At 40.1% G+C, this 18,330-nt stretch overlaps 3 protein-coding genes and 1 long non-coding RNA gene across 4 annotated transcripts; 1 reads left to right on the top strand and 3 right to left on the bottom strand.

Annotated features, from left to right (window-relative positions):
- Positions 1-277: 277 nt before the first annotated feature.
- LOC109195443 (serine/threonine-protein kinase pim-2-like) lies at positions 278-3,452 on the bottom strand. Its single transcript, XM_025900699.1, has 9 exons — positions 2,665-3,452; positions 2,043-2,279; positions 1,793-1,917; positions 1,576-1,670; positions 1,390-1,437; positions 1,087-1,305; positions 817-997; positions 560-730; positions 278-470 (listed from the first exon to the last, which is right to left on the bottom strand). The coding sequence occupies exons 6-9, from the start codon at positions 1,264-1,266 to the stop codon at positions 379-381; spliced, it is 624 nt and encodes a 207-aa protein (XP_025756484.1). The 5' UTR covers positions 1,267-1,305; positions 1,390-1,437; positions 1,576-1,670; positions 1,793-1,917; positions 2,043-2,279; positions 2,665-3,452; the 3' UTR covers positions 278-378.
- Positions 3,453-4,444: 992 nt separating this feature from the next.
- LOC109195506 (uncharacterized) lies at positions 4,445-7,151 on the bottom strand. Its single transcript, XR_002057090.2, has 3 exons — positions 6,749-7,151; positions 5,322-5,396; positions 4,445-4,836 (listed from the first exon to the last, which is right to left on the bottom strand). It is a non-coding gene; the product is annotated as an uncharacterized LOC109195506 (long non-coding RNA).
- On the top strand, positions 5,999-6,593 carry LOC109195503 (malonyl-CoA-acyl carrier protein transacylase, mitochondrial-like). The gene has a single exon (XM_019347639.2). It carries the CDS (start codon positions 6,108-6,110, stop codon positions 6,567-6,569), a length of 462 nt encoding a protein of 153 aa, XP_019203184.1. The 5' UTR covers positions 5,999-6,107; the 3' UTR covers positions 6,570-6,593.
- Positions 7,152-15,139: 7,988 nt separating the features above from the next.
- LOC109195361 (tripartite motif-containing protein 16-like) lies at positions 15,140-17,570 on the bottom strand. Its single transcript, XM_019347358.2, has one exon. It carries the CDS (start codon positions 17,067-17,069, stop codon positions 15,411-15,413), a length of 1,659 nt encoding a protein of 552 aa, XP_019202903.1. The 5' UTR covers positions 17,070-17,570; the 3' UTR covers positions 15,140-15,410.
- Between the last annotated feature and the right edge of the window lie 760 nt (positions 17,571-18,330).

The raw sequence follows: 18,330 nt of genomic DNA, 5'->3' as shown, positions 1-18,330 counted from the left end.
CCTCAGCAAAGATGAATTAAACAAGTTTTATTTTGATCAAATTTTACTTTAAGTAAAACACATCTTTATTTTAAAGTCATCAAATAAAGACAGTTTTGATGGAGCTCCTGACCCAGCCCAAGCTCTCTATGAAGACGAGGAAAACTCCCCAGGGGGCCAGATCGATGGGAAGAAACCTCGGGAAAGCCCATTCAAAGAGAGATCCCCTTTCCTGGGATGGCTGGGGGGTTACAGGAACTCCAAAAAAGCTAAATTTTTATTTATTTATTTTTTAAGATTGACCCATTCTATCTATTCCTGTCCAACAGAAAAAAGAAAGGAAGTTACTACAATGTATCATACTTATATGATAAGGTGTGAATTGTGTGTTTGTGTGTGTTATCTTAGCCAGGGGTGAAGCTGGAGCTCCTCCAGTGTTGGGCGCTTCTCCGGGACTATAGCTAAACATGCGTCCAAGAAATTCCGGCATTCTTGAAAGAAAGAAAAGATGAAAAAGATGAAGATGATAGTTCTAGTGATCCAAGGCATCAGTGAATCTGGAAGTGTGAAGTTTTCTTACCTGTGGACAGACGCTTTTTGATGCTCAGTTTCTTTGTGAGGAACCTCGCGGTACTAAAGTATCGTGCATGAAGCGCTTCATACAACACCACTCCCATTTGCCACACCGTGGTGGGTCCACACCTGTAGCAGCTCCTAATGTACCACTCGGGAGGGATGTGAAGAGGAGTGCCTAACAAACAGACACAATTGCAATTTCTTCTAAAACAAAAGACACAAATTGTTACATCTGTGAAAAGCAGGAGCAGAATATGTTACCATAGAAGATGCGATACAGAGATCGCTGTTTAACAAAGCAGCTCAGTCCAAAGTCAATGATGCGAACACGAGGCACATCTGAGCCGGTCTCAATCAGAATGTTTTGTCCCTTGATGTCCCGATGAAAGATGTGTTTATCCTCAAGTTCCTTTACAGCATCAACTAGTTGCTTCAGAATGACCTGGAAAAGATGAAAAACACAATAATGAGTTCATGCTTTTCTGCCTTGATTGAATGCTGTACAGTCTAAGGTTCTTCCAGTCAACCTACCTTGGCCTTGTCCTCTGTTAAAGTTCTTCCATTTTCTGCTTTGTATTTTTGCAGGTCCACAGCGGGGACAGGTCTCTCCAGCACCAGGATCAGCTCTTTGCCAAGGTCGAACCACTCCAGCAAGGACACAGGTGCAGATATTCCCACTGACCCTTCTGCTTCACCTGCAAGTTTAACCATAATGGCCACTTCCACTGAGAGCTTCTTCCCGCTTTCATCCTGAAATATTACAACAAAGTGGATGATGAGGAACGCCGCATTCAATCCAGTAATGTAAAACTGATTCAAGTGTTGGACGCTTACCGCCACTTTGCAGTAGACTTTATTTTTGGGAACGTGTTTGATGGCAACCTAGAAGACACAGAGCATTGGTGAGCATTTCCTCAGTATGACATAATGAAAGGTGGAAACACAGCAGACGTCTCAGTTTACGATATTATCCATTATCTGCGTTACTGCCTGTCTTACTACCATCATCTGAACACTTACTGGAAAACGATCTTCTATCCGGTAGCCAGCAAACACTGCTCCGCAGCCTCCTTCTCCGAGCTGGTGCTCCTCCACATATCTGGCTTGGAATTCACCTGAACAGACAAAACAACAAATCTTGTTTTATTACAGCTGTGACACAAATTACTCTCCTCTGTAGCCTAAATGTTCCTTTTGCCCTTCCCTGAATATAAAACCCAAGCTGCTTGCTACTTACGTTTTTGGTCTGCCACTGATTTTTGTCCTGGTCCACATTCCTTTTTTTTTTCTTGGGTGACTCTCTGTTGTCTCCCGCGGCCTTTCTTTTGCCATTTTTTGCGCACACCTGTTTGTTATTCAAGTCTGGAGATGTGGAAAACACCAAAAGCACATCAGCTCACTGGATGATAGACACAAACACTAAACACTAATATCTTAAACCTAGCAACCACACTTAATCTACCCCCTTATTCAACTAATTAGCCTACCTTTACCAGAGTCCAACAAGGAGGATGCTTGCTCCTTGTCACCGCTCATATGGTCGAGAAGTTTAGCCTTCTTTGCTTTCTTTGTTGTGCCCTCTTCATCTTGCACAACCTTGCGCTTCACTCCTTTGACCACATCTGAGCTGGTGGAAGGACCAGCCTGCTCAGCGACCCTCCTCCTTTTTATTGGGGTCTTCTTTTCAGGACTGGCCTTTCTTTTAGCAGTCCTGCTCTTACAATCTATAAACGACAACAACACAGTGGTGAAAAAGAGTCCCCGACATCAGGACTGGAAGCAGTTTGGCAAAGAATTTGAAATTGCTTTTGCTTAAATTATCACAAGTTTATTCTTGGGATAAAAAAACTGACCAGTGCGAATTGATACTAGGTTTACTAAGTCTTAGATCTTGATGACACTTGTTGGTCTGTTTTTACTGTTGAGTCCAAGAATAAACTTATTACATTATTTTACCAAAAGACCGGTAACCTTTCTTTGATTAGACATCTTGTATTAAAGCTATTTTCAATCAAACATATGATTCAATTGCTCTAAAAATGATTCACACAGTGTCAACATTTCTAGGATTTGGATTTTACCAGGATTTGATTTTATTATTTTACTTACCTTGATCTCCTGAATCTTTCTTATCGGCTGGAGTGGTAATTTTTCTTGTTTCCTTTTTCATTGTAATTTCGGAGAACTTTTAAACTCGAAAATGTAAACCGTAATGAGTTAATATTGAGTTAATATTCCTTCAAATGTGCGCCCTTCAAATGCTTGACTTTTCTAACTGAATTCTGTAAGTGAGCTTTATAAGTAAACTCTGGAAACTACGGCAACACAACATAGAATCTTGCCTTTCAGTGACTTCACTGACTGCCAGTAGTTCAAAGTAGTTTACAGAAAAACACTCTGGCAGACAAAGCCATAATATTTCATATAATTCAATCATTTCATATCAATGAAACAGTTTCTTTCATTATCTTTCATCGTTTGTATAAAGACCTCATGTATGGATGACAGTATGAAGATTTGTGGTTGACCACACACTAATAAACACAGTGTCAGCTACATTGTCATCTGATTTAAAGTATTTATTATTGTACATTTAACTGTCATGGTACTGAGTCTGTGACCCAGTGTTTTGTGTTTGTTCATTTATATTCATTGATTATTCTTATGTATGTTTTTGGTTCTCTTTATTGTTTTCTTCTTGTGTTATATTCTTAGGCTTTAGGTTTCTGTTACTTTGCCTTGCCCCTGTGTCCCACGTGTCATGTCTAGTCATTCTTCTTTCCATGTTCCCCAATTTCTCCCCAGTCAGTCATGTCTCTGTGTCAACTCTGTGTCTTTGTAAAAGTCTCTTGTTTGCTGTTTTACTTTGATAGTCTTGTGTGCTATGTTAGTGTTTTCATGTCTGTCATCTAGGTCATCGTAGTCTAAGGAGTTTGGAAAGAAAGCGTCTGGACTTGAAGTTGCTTGAAGATAGGGCTGTTCGATATAACGATATATATCGGATGACGATATAAAAACGTCTATCGTTTCATTTTACGCTATCGTTTGTTTCGTGGTGTCGCAAAATAAACTGTTTACGGCAATATTTTTTCATTATTTTGATGGTCACTGTAGCGGCTATATTAATTTCCTAAAGTTCTCTCTTTCTCTTATATTTAATATAACCACACTACAGACGGACAAGCGCTTGTTTTTATGCCTTGTCGTTAGCAACAACGACGGTAAAACCACCTCGTGTCTGCTTGTTTATTTTCCACATAAACCTTTCACAATAAAGCTCAAGATCCTGTTGAGACTTTTCAAAATAAACTGAATCACGTGAAAGATGCAGAGTATTTACGGATGAGAAGCAAAAAAGAGCCGCTAGGTGCTAAAAAATAAACCTTAGACTCAAACGTTAGAACAGGCTTTTCCCCGCAGAAAATGACAGCCGTTACAACCTATGTCTAAAAATGTATCGTTTCATGCATCAGTCAAAACATTCGACTCCAGGTACGCGACGCCCAGCTGGAAACACTTCATGCAAGTCGAGCTGCCCGACATTCACAGAATTTACAGAAAATGTTACATTTTTGTGATTTATATCGTTATCGGACGATAGATGTCTTAATATCGGGATATGAGATTTTGGTCATATCGCACAGCCCTACTTGAAGATGTTTCACCTTCTCGGATGAAAAGAACTTAAACTTTGCTTGAACGTCTTCAAGCAACTTAAAGAAGTCCAGACGTTTTCTTTCTAAGCTCCTTAGACTATGTTAGTGTTTTCAGTTTTCCTTCCCCATGGTCTTGTTGTTTGTGATTTCTCGCAGCTGTGCTCTCATCCCGTGTCTTATTCCCTCATTTATCCCTCTGTGTATTTAAGCCCATTGTTTTCCTCTGTTTGCTGTTGGGTTGTCTGTGTATCATCCATGACAATTAAATTAAATAGCAAATGCAACTACAATTTCAATGAGATTCATTCCTGGCATTCTACTGCGGTGGCTGAAAGTAGACACCAAGCATTATCACTGTAACTGATGTAAATATTGGACTTGGAGGGGATTCATCTGATAGACTGATGCAAACATTACTGTGAGGAAAATTTTGAATCTCCCAATTTTCTTTTTTTCTGAAAGAAAGAAAGTTGGTTACTGTATCACATTTGTATGGCAAGATGTGAATTCAGTATGCGTGTGTGTTTGTGTCAGAGAGGAGTTTATCTGAGCCAGGGGTAAAGCAGGAGGTCCTCCAGCATTGGGCACTTCTCCAGGACTTTGTTAAAACTTGTTTTCAAGACGTCTGAAATGAAAGAAGGACAAGAGATATCGAGATGATAATTCCAGTGATCCAAGCGATCACATTGATTTTCTGCAAAATTTTCTTTTTGAGAGTCATTCGGCTGGGCAGGGGGTATAACACATCTGCAATGCAGCAACATCTGCTCTCTGGGCCTGTGTGAGAGTGTTATCTCAATGGCGGGAATGAGGATGTTGGAATTTGGCATCTCAGGCACCAACTCATCTCTTTCCTTAACCGGGCTCACTAGAGATTGGTTTCAGCCTCTCTCCATGCTTTAAGGAGGTTGAGTTGATAAATCTGACTGGCCCCTCCCCTGTCTGACCATATCTCTTCATAGTCAACACCAATGTTCTCACCGTGTGACCATGAACGGTCCTTACCACTTGGCAAGTAATTTCGAGCTAGAAGAAGGGAGTAAGACAAGCACTTTATGTCCCTGTTAAAATACAATTACATTTGATCAAATATCACTAAGCAGTCCTTACCTTTAAATACAGCCTGGTTTCTTTCTCTTTCTTTCTATATCTCTGAGTGAAGTTAGCTCTCATTCTTTTCTCTTCCTGTGAAATACAGCAAGTGGAGCTTTAGCTAGCAACACACTGTGACACAGTTAGTGTTTGTTGAGGTGATAGAAATGCTGCATTTGAAATTACCTGCCACAACATTTTACTCCCTTTTATGTTCACTCCTTTTTTTCTGAAGTACCGCAAATTATGGGCACGTGGGGTTGTTCTGGTGTTGTGCTAAAAATAAATAAATCAAAACTACGGTACATGGTTTGCTCTTTCATCTCTACTGATTAAAACGCGACTGCCTTTCATGTGTCACTGTTTAGGCTCAAATCTCATTGTTTGAAGGCCTGCAGTGACGTGAAATATTAACTTCCCCCAAATGCGTTAAACCCAAAGTAACGAGTTTGTTTTGAAAATATACGGAGTGGAAACTACAGATATTTGTTTAAAAATGTAGGGAGTAAAAATTAAGTACAGCAAGGAAGTTTTTTTTTAACTTTTTTACTTCCTACCTGTGGAGCCAATTAAGCTAAATTTAAGAAGCGCATGTCTGTGTATACTTAAAAGCTCTTATAGTTATTTTCACTTTGTAGACAAATTAAAGCACAGAAAAGAAAAACACGATACATTAGAGCATGACATACTTTGACCTGAGGTGGCGCTGCAGCGTGAAAGAGCCTGAACGTCAACCGGAAGAAGACGAGAATAAACTCCGTATAAACAACATGGCGTCTCCCTGTGAGGTGTCATGCCGAGCAGATGTCAGAGTTGAGTTCAAGCAAAGTTGACTCTTTCGGTGATTACAGTTTGTCCGGGCGGGCTGTGCGTCTTATTTCATCCGCAGACACGTCGTTGGATGAGGAACAGCTCATGTTGGCATCAGTGGCAGTCAGGATGGCAGCATCTTCCAGAGGGAAGGTCAGGTCGCTGGTCTCTCTGAGCAGGACGCTGTCCACCAACAAGCCCGGTTCCGCGGCTGGAGATTACCCTCCTCCGGCTGAAGTCCCCGCTTCTCCCCCGAACAGCGAGCCAGCCGCGGCGCCTCAGCGGAGACCCAAAAAAGACCCCAGCGGCTGCTCCGTGCTCCTCTTCCCCGGTCAGGGCAGCCAGTTTGTGGGCATGGGCAGAGGACTTTTGAAATACCCCAACGTTAAAGAAATGTTCACCGTAGCCCAGAAGATCCTGGGTTACGACCTGTGTTCCAGATCTACTGGCGTTTAGATCAACTGGCGTTAGTCGAACAGATGTGTGGCAGTCTTGCGTTTCAGGAGCTGCTACCAACAAACCAGCAAAAAAACGCCAAATGTGTCACCTGTGACACTTGTGAGGTTATCTCAAACACACTCCGTCAGTCTTGATGCTGTTGAACAACAAAATGTTTAAAAATGTGGCGAGTTCACCTGGTGATATCCTCACGCGCGACGCGATCGCGAAAACAGCAAACAATTAACACCACGCCGATGTTGTTCACAGGACACCAAGAGTAAACGATCGGGAGACTCTTGTCGTCGTTATCGTTCCCCTCGCACGGTTTATTTCTCCGAATTCAGCGTTTTTGCTTCACAACTAAAGCGAGCAGTTTACTTTGTGCACTAACATGGAGTCGAGTCAACCAGCGCCACCTCTGGCCAAGTGCCACAGCCTACAGCCAGATCAACTTGTGACACACATCTGCAGCACGTTTGAATTCGTTTCATGCACAACACATTTGTACCTTTCAATTGTGTCTGCAGCACCTGCAGTCTCTGTGTCTGGAGGGCCCCGAGGCAGTGTTGCCAACTCCTCAGCAGAGATGGGCAGTAACGCGTTACTTGTAACGCGTTACTGTAATCTGATTACTTTTTTCAAGTAATGAGTAATGTAAGGAATTACTATTGCAAAAACGGTAATTAGATTACCGTTACTTTCCCGTAGGAACGCTGCGTTACTAAAACCGTGATTTTTTTGCGAGAATGTCTCATGACAGTGACGTAAGCGAGTGCGACGTTCGTGACAACAGCTGTGTGCAGATCAACAATGGATAATATATCGAGTGCGGGAGAGAGTATGAGCGTGCAGCGTTTAAAGCGTGGAAGTACTGACCTTATTTTGAGTTTGATTCCATAAAAAGTAACAAAAACATTAGTGTCCATTGTGCGTGGGAAGCAAACTTCTTTTTACAGCGAAAAAAACCCCTAAACTTCCAAGCAAGCAGCGAGTGCGCTACAACGTAATGTGAAACTCACAGAGAAACTCGCAGATTCTTCCACTGACCGCTGCGGCACACCTGCACCAGGGTAAACCTCCGCCTACCCCACTCCCGCTTTACAGGTGAAAATAGAGCAACAGGACCGCTAGTCTTTGATTTTATTTATTTTCTGCTGTGTTTTACTTGCATCTATTTGAAAGAGTGAGTGTAAACACAAAAAAAATTTTATTTTATGTGCTGGAATGTGCAGAAAATAGGTTTAAATGTTAAACAAATTTCTTCCAGTCAGAGAATGTTGCATATAATTAAGTTTTTGCTTGATGCATAAAGTTAAAAGATTTAAAGTTTTAAAAAGAGACGTTTCCATTTGATTACATTTTGTATGATGGATTATGCAGAAAAAGTAGAATTGGGCTGAAAGATCTATCGCTTTATCACCTATTCAGGTTGTAAATTGTGTTTTTAAAAAGTAACTAAGTAACTAAGTAATTAATTACTTTTGAAAATAAGTAATCAGTAAAGTAATGGGATTACTTTTGGGGGGAAGTAATCAGTAATTAGTAACTGATTACTTTTTTCAAGTAACTTGACCAACACTGCTCCTCAGTAAGGAAAATCGGTATTGGCTTTCCTAAAAGTCGCTAGAAGTTGCTAAATGACGTGCATTTAGAGTTTATTTAGAACTACAAATTAAATTTCTTTTAGCAATTATTGTTTTTTTTAATGTCACAATTCCAACCCTGCTCCTTTACCCGGGCTTGGATCGGCAAAAGTGACCCGAAATAGGCACTCTGGTGGAGTTACTTTGTGTGTGTGTGTTTATAAGTAGTTTTAAACCTTGTGATCCACAAAACAGCAAAAGAGTAAAAGAAGAACTGACTGCGTTACAGCACCCGCTGCTTGTTGAGAGTAAAAGCGATACCCGCTTTCACGTCTTTTTTTAGCGACTTTTTTTTTTTAGAAATAAAGTCGCTAAGGGGTCTGAAAACTCGCTAAATATAGCGACAAAGTCGCTAAGTTGGCAACACTGCCCCGAGGACGAGCTTTCTTCATACATTCTTATATAGTTCTATACTGTGTATTGTGTATTTTGTTGTACAGTTATTTTATTTTTTAACTTTAATTTATATATTTTATTTTATTCCTTCCTAGTTAAATTTACCCCTTTTTAATTTTCATTTTTATTTCCTATCTTATTCATAGCCTTTTCTTTTTTCTTTAGGTCACGAGCAGTTGTGAAGTGCCAGATAAATGTCTGGAAAAAGGACAATAACTGCAGGTCCTGCCTTCTTAAATGTGGCCATTTTATCTTTTTAATAAAAAAAAAAATACTGCTACAGTAATATTTATTTATATTTAAAATGTGCGCACATTATGTATGAAGGTGTGGATGAATGATGCTTGTTGTAAGAAAGCATTTTGAGTGCCCAGTAGAAGAGCATCTTTCAAATGCAAAGTTTCTCATTTCAACTTTAATTACTGCACCTGATTAAAGCGATAGAGTAAACTAGAAAGCGAAAATTTCAGAAGAAATTTTAAGTGTGCCTATGCCGCTGCTAATCACTGTAGTTTGCCATTCATACGGCTACAGAGAGCAAAACTCAGAAGAGCAGCCATTCTCCACCATGAACTATCGTAAAAACAAACACCGCTCACGCTTCACAGATAACAGGTTACAGTTTTGTGTAAAGATGAAGTTACTTTGTACAGTGCCGATTTGCAGACGCTGTGCACACAGGTTCATGAGCAGAAGTCCCATTGTACCACGGCAGATCCGACAATGTTTGCATGAATATGCTTTGAAGCATTACGTTATGGACCACTTTTCACACATGGTTGGTTTACCCAAACAGCCGGCTGTAGCTTTTCAACTCACAGCCCGACACACACCAAAAAAAACAGCCGAGAGAGCACAGACAACGCCCGAGAGGCATGATTGCAGGTGCCGCTCAGGTGGGTCCACCTCCCCTGCAGCGGCACTGCAGACCACGCCCTGCCACACACATCAAACACGTAAAATAAATATTTATGCACTTTCGCATTCACTTTTTGTTTTTTGTTATTTTTACACAGTGTTCTGAATGATGAACAATGGTCTACAGCCAATCTTGTGTATTATTATACAAACTTTGGTTGTAAGATTCAGATAACTATTTAATAAAAGCTAAGTATTTTGTATGAGAGTAAGAAATCAAAGTATAACTTTGTGTCCACCTTTCCCTGTTAATGCCCTACCTGGCCCCCTGGCAAAAGCTTTGCTAGATCCGCCCCTGCACAGTTACCAGCTGTCAGCTAAATAAAAAAAGGAGCTTGGTGTTTATTTCTCTCAGAAACAGTTCATAACTTCCCTTCAACTCATTCATGTCACCTAAAAAAAAGGTAAACCTGTTTCTCCATCACCAGTTCAGCTCTGATGATTCAGTAAGGTCATCTCCTGGTTTCGACCAGCCGCTTCTACAGCTGTGGCTAGAGCAAACATCAGCTGATACTAGAAATTAAAAGCAAATGAATTCTAACAACAGCTGATCAAGCTTAAACGTGCTGCTGTGTTTAGCGCGATAAACAAGAGCGAAAAGCCGATCGTTGATCAGTTTCATGATTGAAGTTGCAACAGGCAGAGAATGACAGGGGAGGCTTCGTAACGACAGAATAAATCGTAATATTTTCTCTGAATGTGGCACGATTCCGTTTGTACGGCAACTCTACGAACTAACCATTATGAATAAAATAAAGTCCAACGTCAGTAACTTAGCGCGCACACAGCTGTATATAAACTCCCGTCGTGCTAGCTAGCACGCAGTACGATTGTAAAAAGTCAGCACAACGAAAATAAACTACACCTAAACTCTGTTTATATCTGACCCAAATAGAGTGCAGTTCATAACTTCTTACCTGAAATTCAGTTCACCTCACGCTCCTGCCTTCGGTTTCCAGCATCATTGGCCCATATAAACGAAAAATAAGTCCAGCTAAACGCAGACCCTTGGCGAGCGATCGGGTGTTGACACGACTTTCTGCCGCTTCACTATAAGCCAAACCTGGATGCTTTTTCACGAAGGGTCGCTAGCTAGCTAGCTAGCTGGCTATCAACAACACGTAAGAGAATATGGGATGTCTTGATAAAACGAGCAGATATTTGAAGTTTACACACCTACATTCTCGCCTGAAAATATCGTAAAAGTTTATTTTGTGACCTAGAAACACGAAAAAAAGCATTATAGAATCCAAGTGGTGTCCGCCATTGTTTCACTGGCAGAGGCTAGCGGCGCTAGCTAGCTAGCCGGCTATCAACAACACGTAAGAGAATATGGGATGTCTTGATAAAACGAGCAGATATTTGAAGTTTACACACCTACATTCTCGCCTGAAAATATCGTAAAAGTTTATTTTGTGACCTAGAAACACCAAAAAAAGCATTATAGAATCCAAGTGGTGTCCGCCATTGTTTCACTGGCAGAGGCGTGCTATGAATTGTGGGATATGGCGTTTTCCGCCAAGAATAAAAGTTTTAGCCCGTACTACTCCCGGTATACCACTAGAGAGAGCCAACACACCACAAATGACGTCTGTTTCTATGGGGCCAAAAGTCAGTTTCTTTCTCAGGAGCCTAGAAATTGGCCCAAATTTACACTAAAATCAAAATATTTAAAAAACTATAAAAGTCATAAACACCAAAAGTCATACCATACTAGTCCAGCTCCAGCCGCACAAAATGATCTAACATATGTAACCCTATTGTCAAAACTGTTCCGAAGAGGAGCGCGGGAAAATTTTCACTAAAATATTAATATTTAAAAAACTATAATAGTCATAAACAAAAATTTCAGGCGGAAACTGAATAATAATAATAATAATAATAAATCCGACGAATAGTAATATGTGTGCCTCTTGGCATAGGCACACATAATAAGGCTTCCAACAGTGGTTATTTCTTATTATCACATCTTGTTTTTATTGTTTTTATCAGTAGATTGTTGTTTCACTCCCACCAAAAACACCACGTAAATAATCTTCTGATTCTGAATGACCATTTAAAAAAATAAACAAATTGTTCTGAGTTAATTTCAGTTACGGATGTATCAGTGACATAAATGATATATCGGTCATAATCGGGAGGCTGTTACATTTTTATTTTTATTTTTTTGGACTTGTTTCCTGCTGTACACAGGCTATTGAGATCTGTGTCGCTGCTGCAGGTTTCAGTGTCGGAGAATTTGCTGCTCTTCTCTTTTCTGGGGCGATGAACTTTGCAGAAGGTAGAAAGACTTCTTTTTTGGGGGGTTTTGTGCATTTGTAAAAGGTGTTTTAATCACAACTTTGGTTAATATTCTGCATTTACTCCTTATGCTGCATAAGGAGTAAATGCAGCTCAACTCCCAGTCCTACTGCCAGTTTCTGGAAGACACCTTCTTCAAGCAGTGGTACAGGAAGAAGTCTGCATCCTTCAAGAAAAACATGATTTTCATGCAGGACAATGCTCCATCACACGCGTCCAAGTACTCCACAGCGTGGCTGGCAAGAAAGGGTATAAAAGAAGAAAAACTAATGACATGGCCTCCTTGTTCACCTGATCTGAACCCCATTGAGAACCTGTGGTCCATCATCAAATGTGAGATTTACAAGGAGGGAAAACAGTACACCTCTCTGAACAGTGTCTGGGAGGCTGTGGTTGCTGCTGCACGCAATGTTGATGGTGAACAGATCAAAACACTGACAGAATCCATGGATGGCAGGCTTTTGAGTGTCCTTGCAAAGAAAGGTGGCTATATTGGTCGCTGATTTGTTTTTGTTTTTGAATGTCAGAAATGTATATTTGTGAATGTGGAGATGTTATATTGGTTTCACTGGTAAAAATAAATAATTGAAATGGGTATATATTTGTTTTTTGTTGAGTTGCCTAATAATTATGCACAGTAATAGTCACCTGCACACACAGATATCCCCCTAAAATAGCTAAAACTAAAAACAAACTAAAAACTACTTCCAAAAACATTCAGCTTTGATATTAATGAGTTTTTGGGTTCATTGAGAACATGGTTGTTGTTCAATAATAAAATTATTCCTCAAAAATACAACTTGCCTAATAATTCTGCACTCCCTATATACTGACTAACCAGCAGCAACACTCTGACTCAGTGTTTCCATCTGTGTTTATTTCCATCTTTACAGTCAGGCAGAAACATCTCACAGCAGCTGGAAAAACCAGTGAGCACACTTTAGAGGAAAAAAGTGAAAGTTTATGTTCAACTGTAAAATATTCTCTGTAATGTAAATTGTTCTGCTCTCTGACAAACCATCAGAGGTGCAGCACGTGTATCATTTGGTGCTTGAAGCAGAAACAAAAGCAAAGAGTTAAAGGAAGACACATTTGAAGAAGAAGGAAAATGAAAACAAGACGTCACTGAGCAACAACCTGACAGAACGAGAGCCAACAGTTTACTATCAGAACTGAGGCTGATCATTAACAGGGAGCAGCAGGTAACAAGGTCATCAGCAGTGGAGGAAAGTATGGAAGTAATACTCAGCTTCATATTTGAAGATACTCGAGTATCTTAGCTGCAAGTCTGGAACAATGGTTTTATTTCCTTTCCCATTAAACATCTCACACAGCCCCTCATCTGTGACCCTTAGCAAACCCACTGGATATCTCCCTGTACATAAAGGAGATCAGATCAGTTCCATCTAGACCAGCTGTAACAGGAAAATGCTGCTTACACTTTGATGCATCAGTTTCAGTTTGTCATATAAGACAATATATCAGATTGAGGCATTATTTTCCTGCAGTGAGTAAATCTACTTTGTACTTTACTCTTTTCTTTTAGGTAAAGGGTCTAAACAGTACTTGTACACTGTGGAAATCCCATAAGAACGTCTCCTGAACTCTGAAAAATAACAAAACAAAGACTAAAAGGAGGTCATGGGTGCTGATGATGATGATGAAGAGGAGGAGGAGGAGGAGGAGGAGTAGCATGCATTTAAAAAGTGACTGATGTCCTAGAATACAACAGAACAGTGTCTCTACAAACTTATGAAAACATGACAGTCGTGTATTAGTTTGTATTCTTATGATTTCAAAAAACGAGGGAAAAATCTCCTTGAAATCCACAATTCCTTTTTGTTATTTCTTAGTGTGTGACGTATTTTATTGCCTTTATGATTGGTGCAAACAGTTTCCTGATTCATAATGGAAATAGATTTTAGACACAGGAGGAACACGCAGTGATCAGCAGGAGCAGCTTGGAGTCCAGTCTTCTTCACACTGAGGGACATATATGCAGGAACAGTTGTCATAACTGTTACAACCACCAGATGGCGAAAGAGTCCCACTGCAACTTTAAGCCATGAAGGATGTGTCTTGATGTTTGCTTGTGATAAATCTGCTTTATGTGAGTCTTTTTCAGAAAGTAACAGTAATATTTCTGATTATATGTCTTTAATCAGTAAAGTCTCACTTTGCTAGAAATCAATAAATAATAAAATTGTAAACATGCAGCTGTATGTTAGAAGTCAAAGGGTCCTTAAGTCTTCTGTAAATTGACGGGGATCAAATGAAGGACACAAGTATCTGTTCTTACTCTAATAAATGCTGCTTTAATATCCAACAGACTATTTTCCTTCCTCATCAGCAGTAAACAGCTCGACTCCGTCTGTGCATTTGTGTCCTCCATACTTGTTCACACAGACATCTCAGGCTTGATGCCACGATGCAGTGTAGAAACCTGACAACCCTCTGACTCATGTTCAAATGTTCAAGGACATTTCTCAGGATCATGTATGACCCCTTTTTGAAATTTGGACTTTCATTAATAATATTTGTGTTTCTGAGTCATTTTTGTGGAGACTTCTGTCCAACGTAGTGTCCAAATGAAGCCTGAAGCTTTTCTTCAGCCTCTTGTCAGATGGTCAGCAACAAAACTCTGTTCCAACCAATGTCTGATAAGAGATGAGACACAGCAGCTGAGCAAATGATCATTTCATGCTGAAGACATCCTCAGACAGAATTAAATACATACATAAACACAGCCTGGTGCCAATAACACAGCTAATGACACTGCTGTATCACTGGCTTTACTGATTAAAGACCATATCTGAAGGAAATCTTTGAACACAACAGAAAGTGACCTTTTAAACCTGCGACACTGATGCTGCATTCAAGGACCATTAAAAACATCTGAAAGGACTTAAGAACATGAAGAAAATGTGACTTGTTTCTCTGTAATGAAGCTGTTTTAGTGAAGAAAGTTGAAAGGTCACAGAGCGACTGCTGAATCTTCTGCTCTAAACATGAACTCTGAACTTTGTGATGCTTCAGGAGGAAAACTGCTTCAGTTATTCTCTCAGATTAGTTTCATATTTTCTGCATCAGATTTGAGTGAGATCCTGGAATGAAGACAGAAGAAAAGACTTTGTTCAATGTTTGATTTATAGTTAAACCTTCCAGTTTATTGACACAATAAAACATCAACACAATATATGAATTCATTCATTAAAATCACAGTTTTTCCTCATTTGTTTGATGATTTTGACAAAAACAAACACAAACACACACACATGGTCTGCCATACTCATAAAGAGAAATGTCGACATTTTTCAATACAAATACTCCAGAAACATTTAGAGGATAGAGAAGTTTACATTTTCATGTGGAGAAATATTTTAGTAAATGAAAATGATGATGAGCAGTGATAGCCTCCATAAACAGTCACAGGAAAGATCTCCTTTAAAAACTCAGAAACATCAAGAGAACAACTAGAAGATGTGGAGGTACCACCCATAATGTTTGACTGACAGCTGATCTCTGTGCAGAAATGATGGAGAGAAAATAAAATGAAACTAAAACACAGATTTAAACCCACAATATGAAAGACTTCAGTCTATTTCACTTTAATCAACTCAGCAGTATCTCCAATTCGCCAAAGCCAAAGTCCAGCATAGAGCGGCTGAGTGAATGTGGTCTGGACTCTGTGGAGGAGAGTCATGGTTTCAGAGACGCTGTAGAAGGACAAAATACCTGCTCTGTGATCCAGGTACACTCCTACTCTGGAGGAACGAGGACCTGAGACACGAGTTTTAATGTTGTTGTACCAAAATGTATAACTGTTGTTGTCACAATCTAATGACCAAGATTTGTCATTATGTCCAAATACACATTCATATCCTTTTCTGCTGATATTCTTGTATGCAACTGCCACACGAACTCCTCCCCCTCTCCACTCCACCTCCCAGTAACAACGACCAGTCAGACTCTCTCTACTCAGGACCGACCACCATCCAGTGAATCTGTCTGGATGATCAGAATAAGACTGTTGTTGTTTCACTGCTGTTGCTTTTCTGTTCCCCTCTGATAATAACAGCTGTTTGTGTGCTGTGTTTGGATCCAGTGTGATTTCACATGAATATTTTAAGAATCCAGCTCTGGTCTTTGGCTCTGGTGGATCTGACAGTAAAACATCCACTTCAGTGACTGTCAGTGAGATGTTTGTCCATTCCTGTCTCAGAATGTCCTGTAGTTTATCTCTGACCTCTGACACAGCTGCTGTCACATCCTCAAAGTAGCTCAGAGGACGGATATTGATGCTGGATGAGTCTGTAGACTCACTGAGTGCTGACAGTGAGGGGTAGTTGTGTAGAAACTGGATGTGATCCTCTGTGTGTGAGAGCTGCTTCAGCTCAGCATCTTTCCTCTTCAGCTCAGTGATCTCCTGCTCCAGCTTCTCCTCAAGCTCTTTGACTCGACTCACTTCAGTTTCCTGCTGGGATCTGATCTGCTGCTTCACATCAGAGCTTCTTTTCTGGATGAGATGGATCAGCTCAGTGAAGATCTTCTCACTGTGCTCCACTGTTTGATCAGCAGACTGATTGATGGCCTCCACCTCCTGTTGAAGCAGCTTCACATCTTTCTCTCTGTCCTGGATTCTCTGCTGGATGTTTTGTCGACTCACCTCCAGCTCTCTCTGCCTCTCAGTCCTTTCTGCTGCAGCTGAGACTGTGTCGTGGCCTTTATGTTCATCCACAGAGCAGAGATAACAGATACTCTGCTGATCAGTACGGCAGAACATCTTCATCACCTCATCATGACGAGAGCAGATGTTCTCCTGGAGCTTCTTGGAGGGCTCCACCAGCTTGTGTTTCTTTAATGGAGCCACATCATAATGAGGCTGAAGGTGTTTCTCACAGTAAGATGCCAGACAGAATAAACAGGACTTGAAGGCTTTCATTTTTCTTCCAGTGCAGACATCACAGGCCACATCTTCAGGTCCAGCATAGCAGTGATCAGCAGGAGCAGCTTGGAGTCCAGTCTTCTTCAGCTCCTCCACTAAATCTGCTAACATGGTGTTTTTCACCAGGACAGGCCTCGTTGTGAAAGTCTGTCTGCACTGAGGGCAGCTGTAGATTTTCTTCTTTTCCTCTTCATCCCAGAAGCTTTTAATACAGTTCATGCAGTAGCTGTGTCCACAGGGAATAGTCACCGGATCCTTCAGTAGATCCAAACAGACTGAACAGCAGAATTTTGTTTGGTCCATTTGATTCATGTGCTGTGCCGTTTCACCGTCTCTCAGTGACTGTCAGACAGTTTCACTTCCTCTGAACAGAAACAACCTCTGTGCTCTGAAGGGAAACAGATCTCTGCTCTTGTTCACCTCCTACAGGAAATGAGGCTCACCAGCAACTGCATTTACACCATGTTGTTTAGACCCATCCTGATACAGACACATCTGTGAAGGGAGGCACTAAAGAAATATTCTTACAGAGCGACCAAGAGCCATTCACATGATGCAGGGTGTGGTATGTTTGATTACAGCATGCAGTAACAAGTCTGACCCAGTTAAAGTTTAATAGTTTATCTTTACTTGGATGTTTGAAATTTGACAGTCAACACTCAGCGAGTTTATTTTATATTTCAAAAAGTTCAGCAAAGTTTAGGATGCTGTGATGAATAAAAATAAATGACACTTTATATTTTGACATTTTCTAATCTTAGTTCATTCTCACACTTACAGAATGATGCATGGGAACAACTGACTCCACTAAATCAAACCTATGTTCAAATGAGATTACTGTACAAGACAGGCAGCAAGCTGGATTTCTTGATTATTTTTTTTAATATAGTAAAATATATGTAAAACTATTAAAAAATCCAAATACAGATAGTTTTCTAATTCTACATTCTTTAGTAATTTTTCCTGTGTATCAACATGGATTTCGAAACGATACATTAATATATTTAATGCTTTAAATGCAGACACTCAAATATACCTCTAAAATTTTTTAAACTAATTCAACATTCACACTGAAGATACACAGTAGACATAAGAATCAGTTTTCATGAACTTTGTTTATTCTTTCATTTAAAATCTTTGTGGTAAAGATCATCATAATTACCCATTAACTTTCATGTACAGCTTAAATGTTTCACTACACTGTTGGCAGCAAAGATTACACAGCAAAGCCGATTAAACTAGAAGCTAAACGACTCTTCAGTCCTCTTTTGGAAGCAGTCTTTAAATGACAAGCATTAACTTTTGTCCTAAACTGTATAACCACCAGATGGCGATATTTATTAAGGTTGGCTGTGTGGCAGGCAGGCAAGGAGGAGTGGTGGACCCAAAATGCAGGACTCAGACTTAAGGGATGAACTCAAAATACTCAGCTTTATTTGCTGGCACGGGAAAACAAGCATACAAAGCAAAGCAAACTAAACTAAACTAAACTAAACTAAGAAACAACATAAACTCACAGGAAACACAGGGTTTAAGTACACTGGGATATAACGAGGGGAATGAGACACAGAAG

This window comes from Oreochromis niloticus, linkage group LG18, assembly GCF_001858045.2.
Source record: "Oreochromis niloticus isolate F11D_XX linkage group LG18, O_niloticus_UMD_NMBU, whole genome shotgun sequence".
In the NCBI taxonomy this organism is placed as follows: Eukaryota; Metazoa; Chordata; class Actinopteri; order Cichliformes; family Cichlidae; genus Oreochromis; species Oreochromis niloticus.
This window is presented reverse-complemented; position numbering and strand designations above follow the sequence as displayed.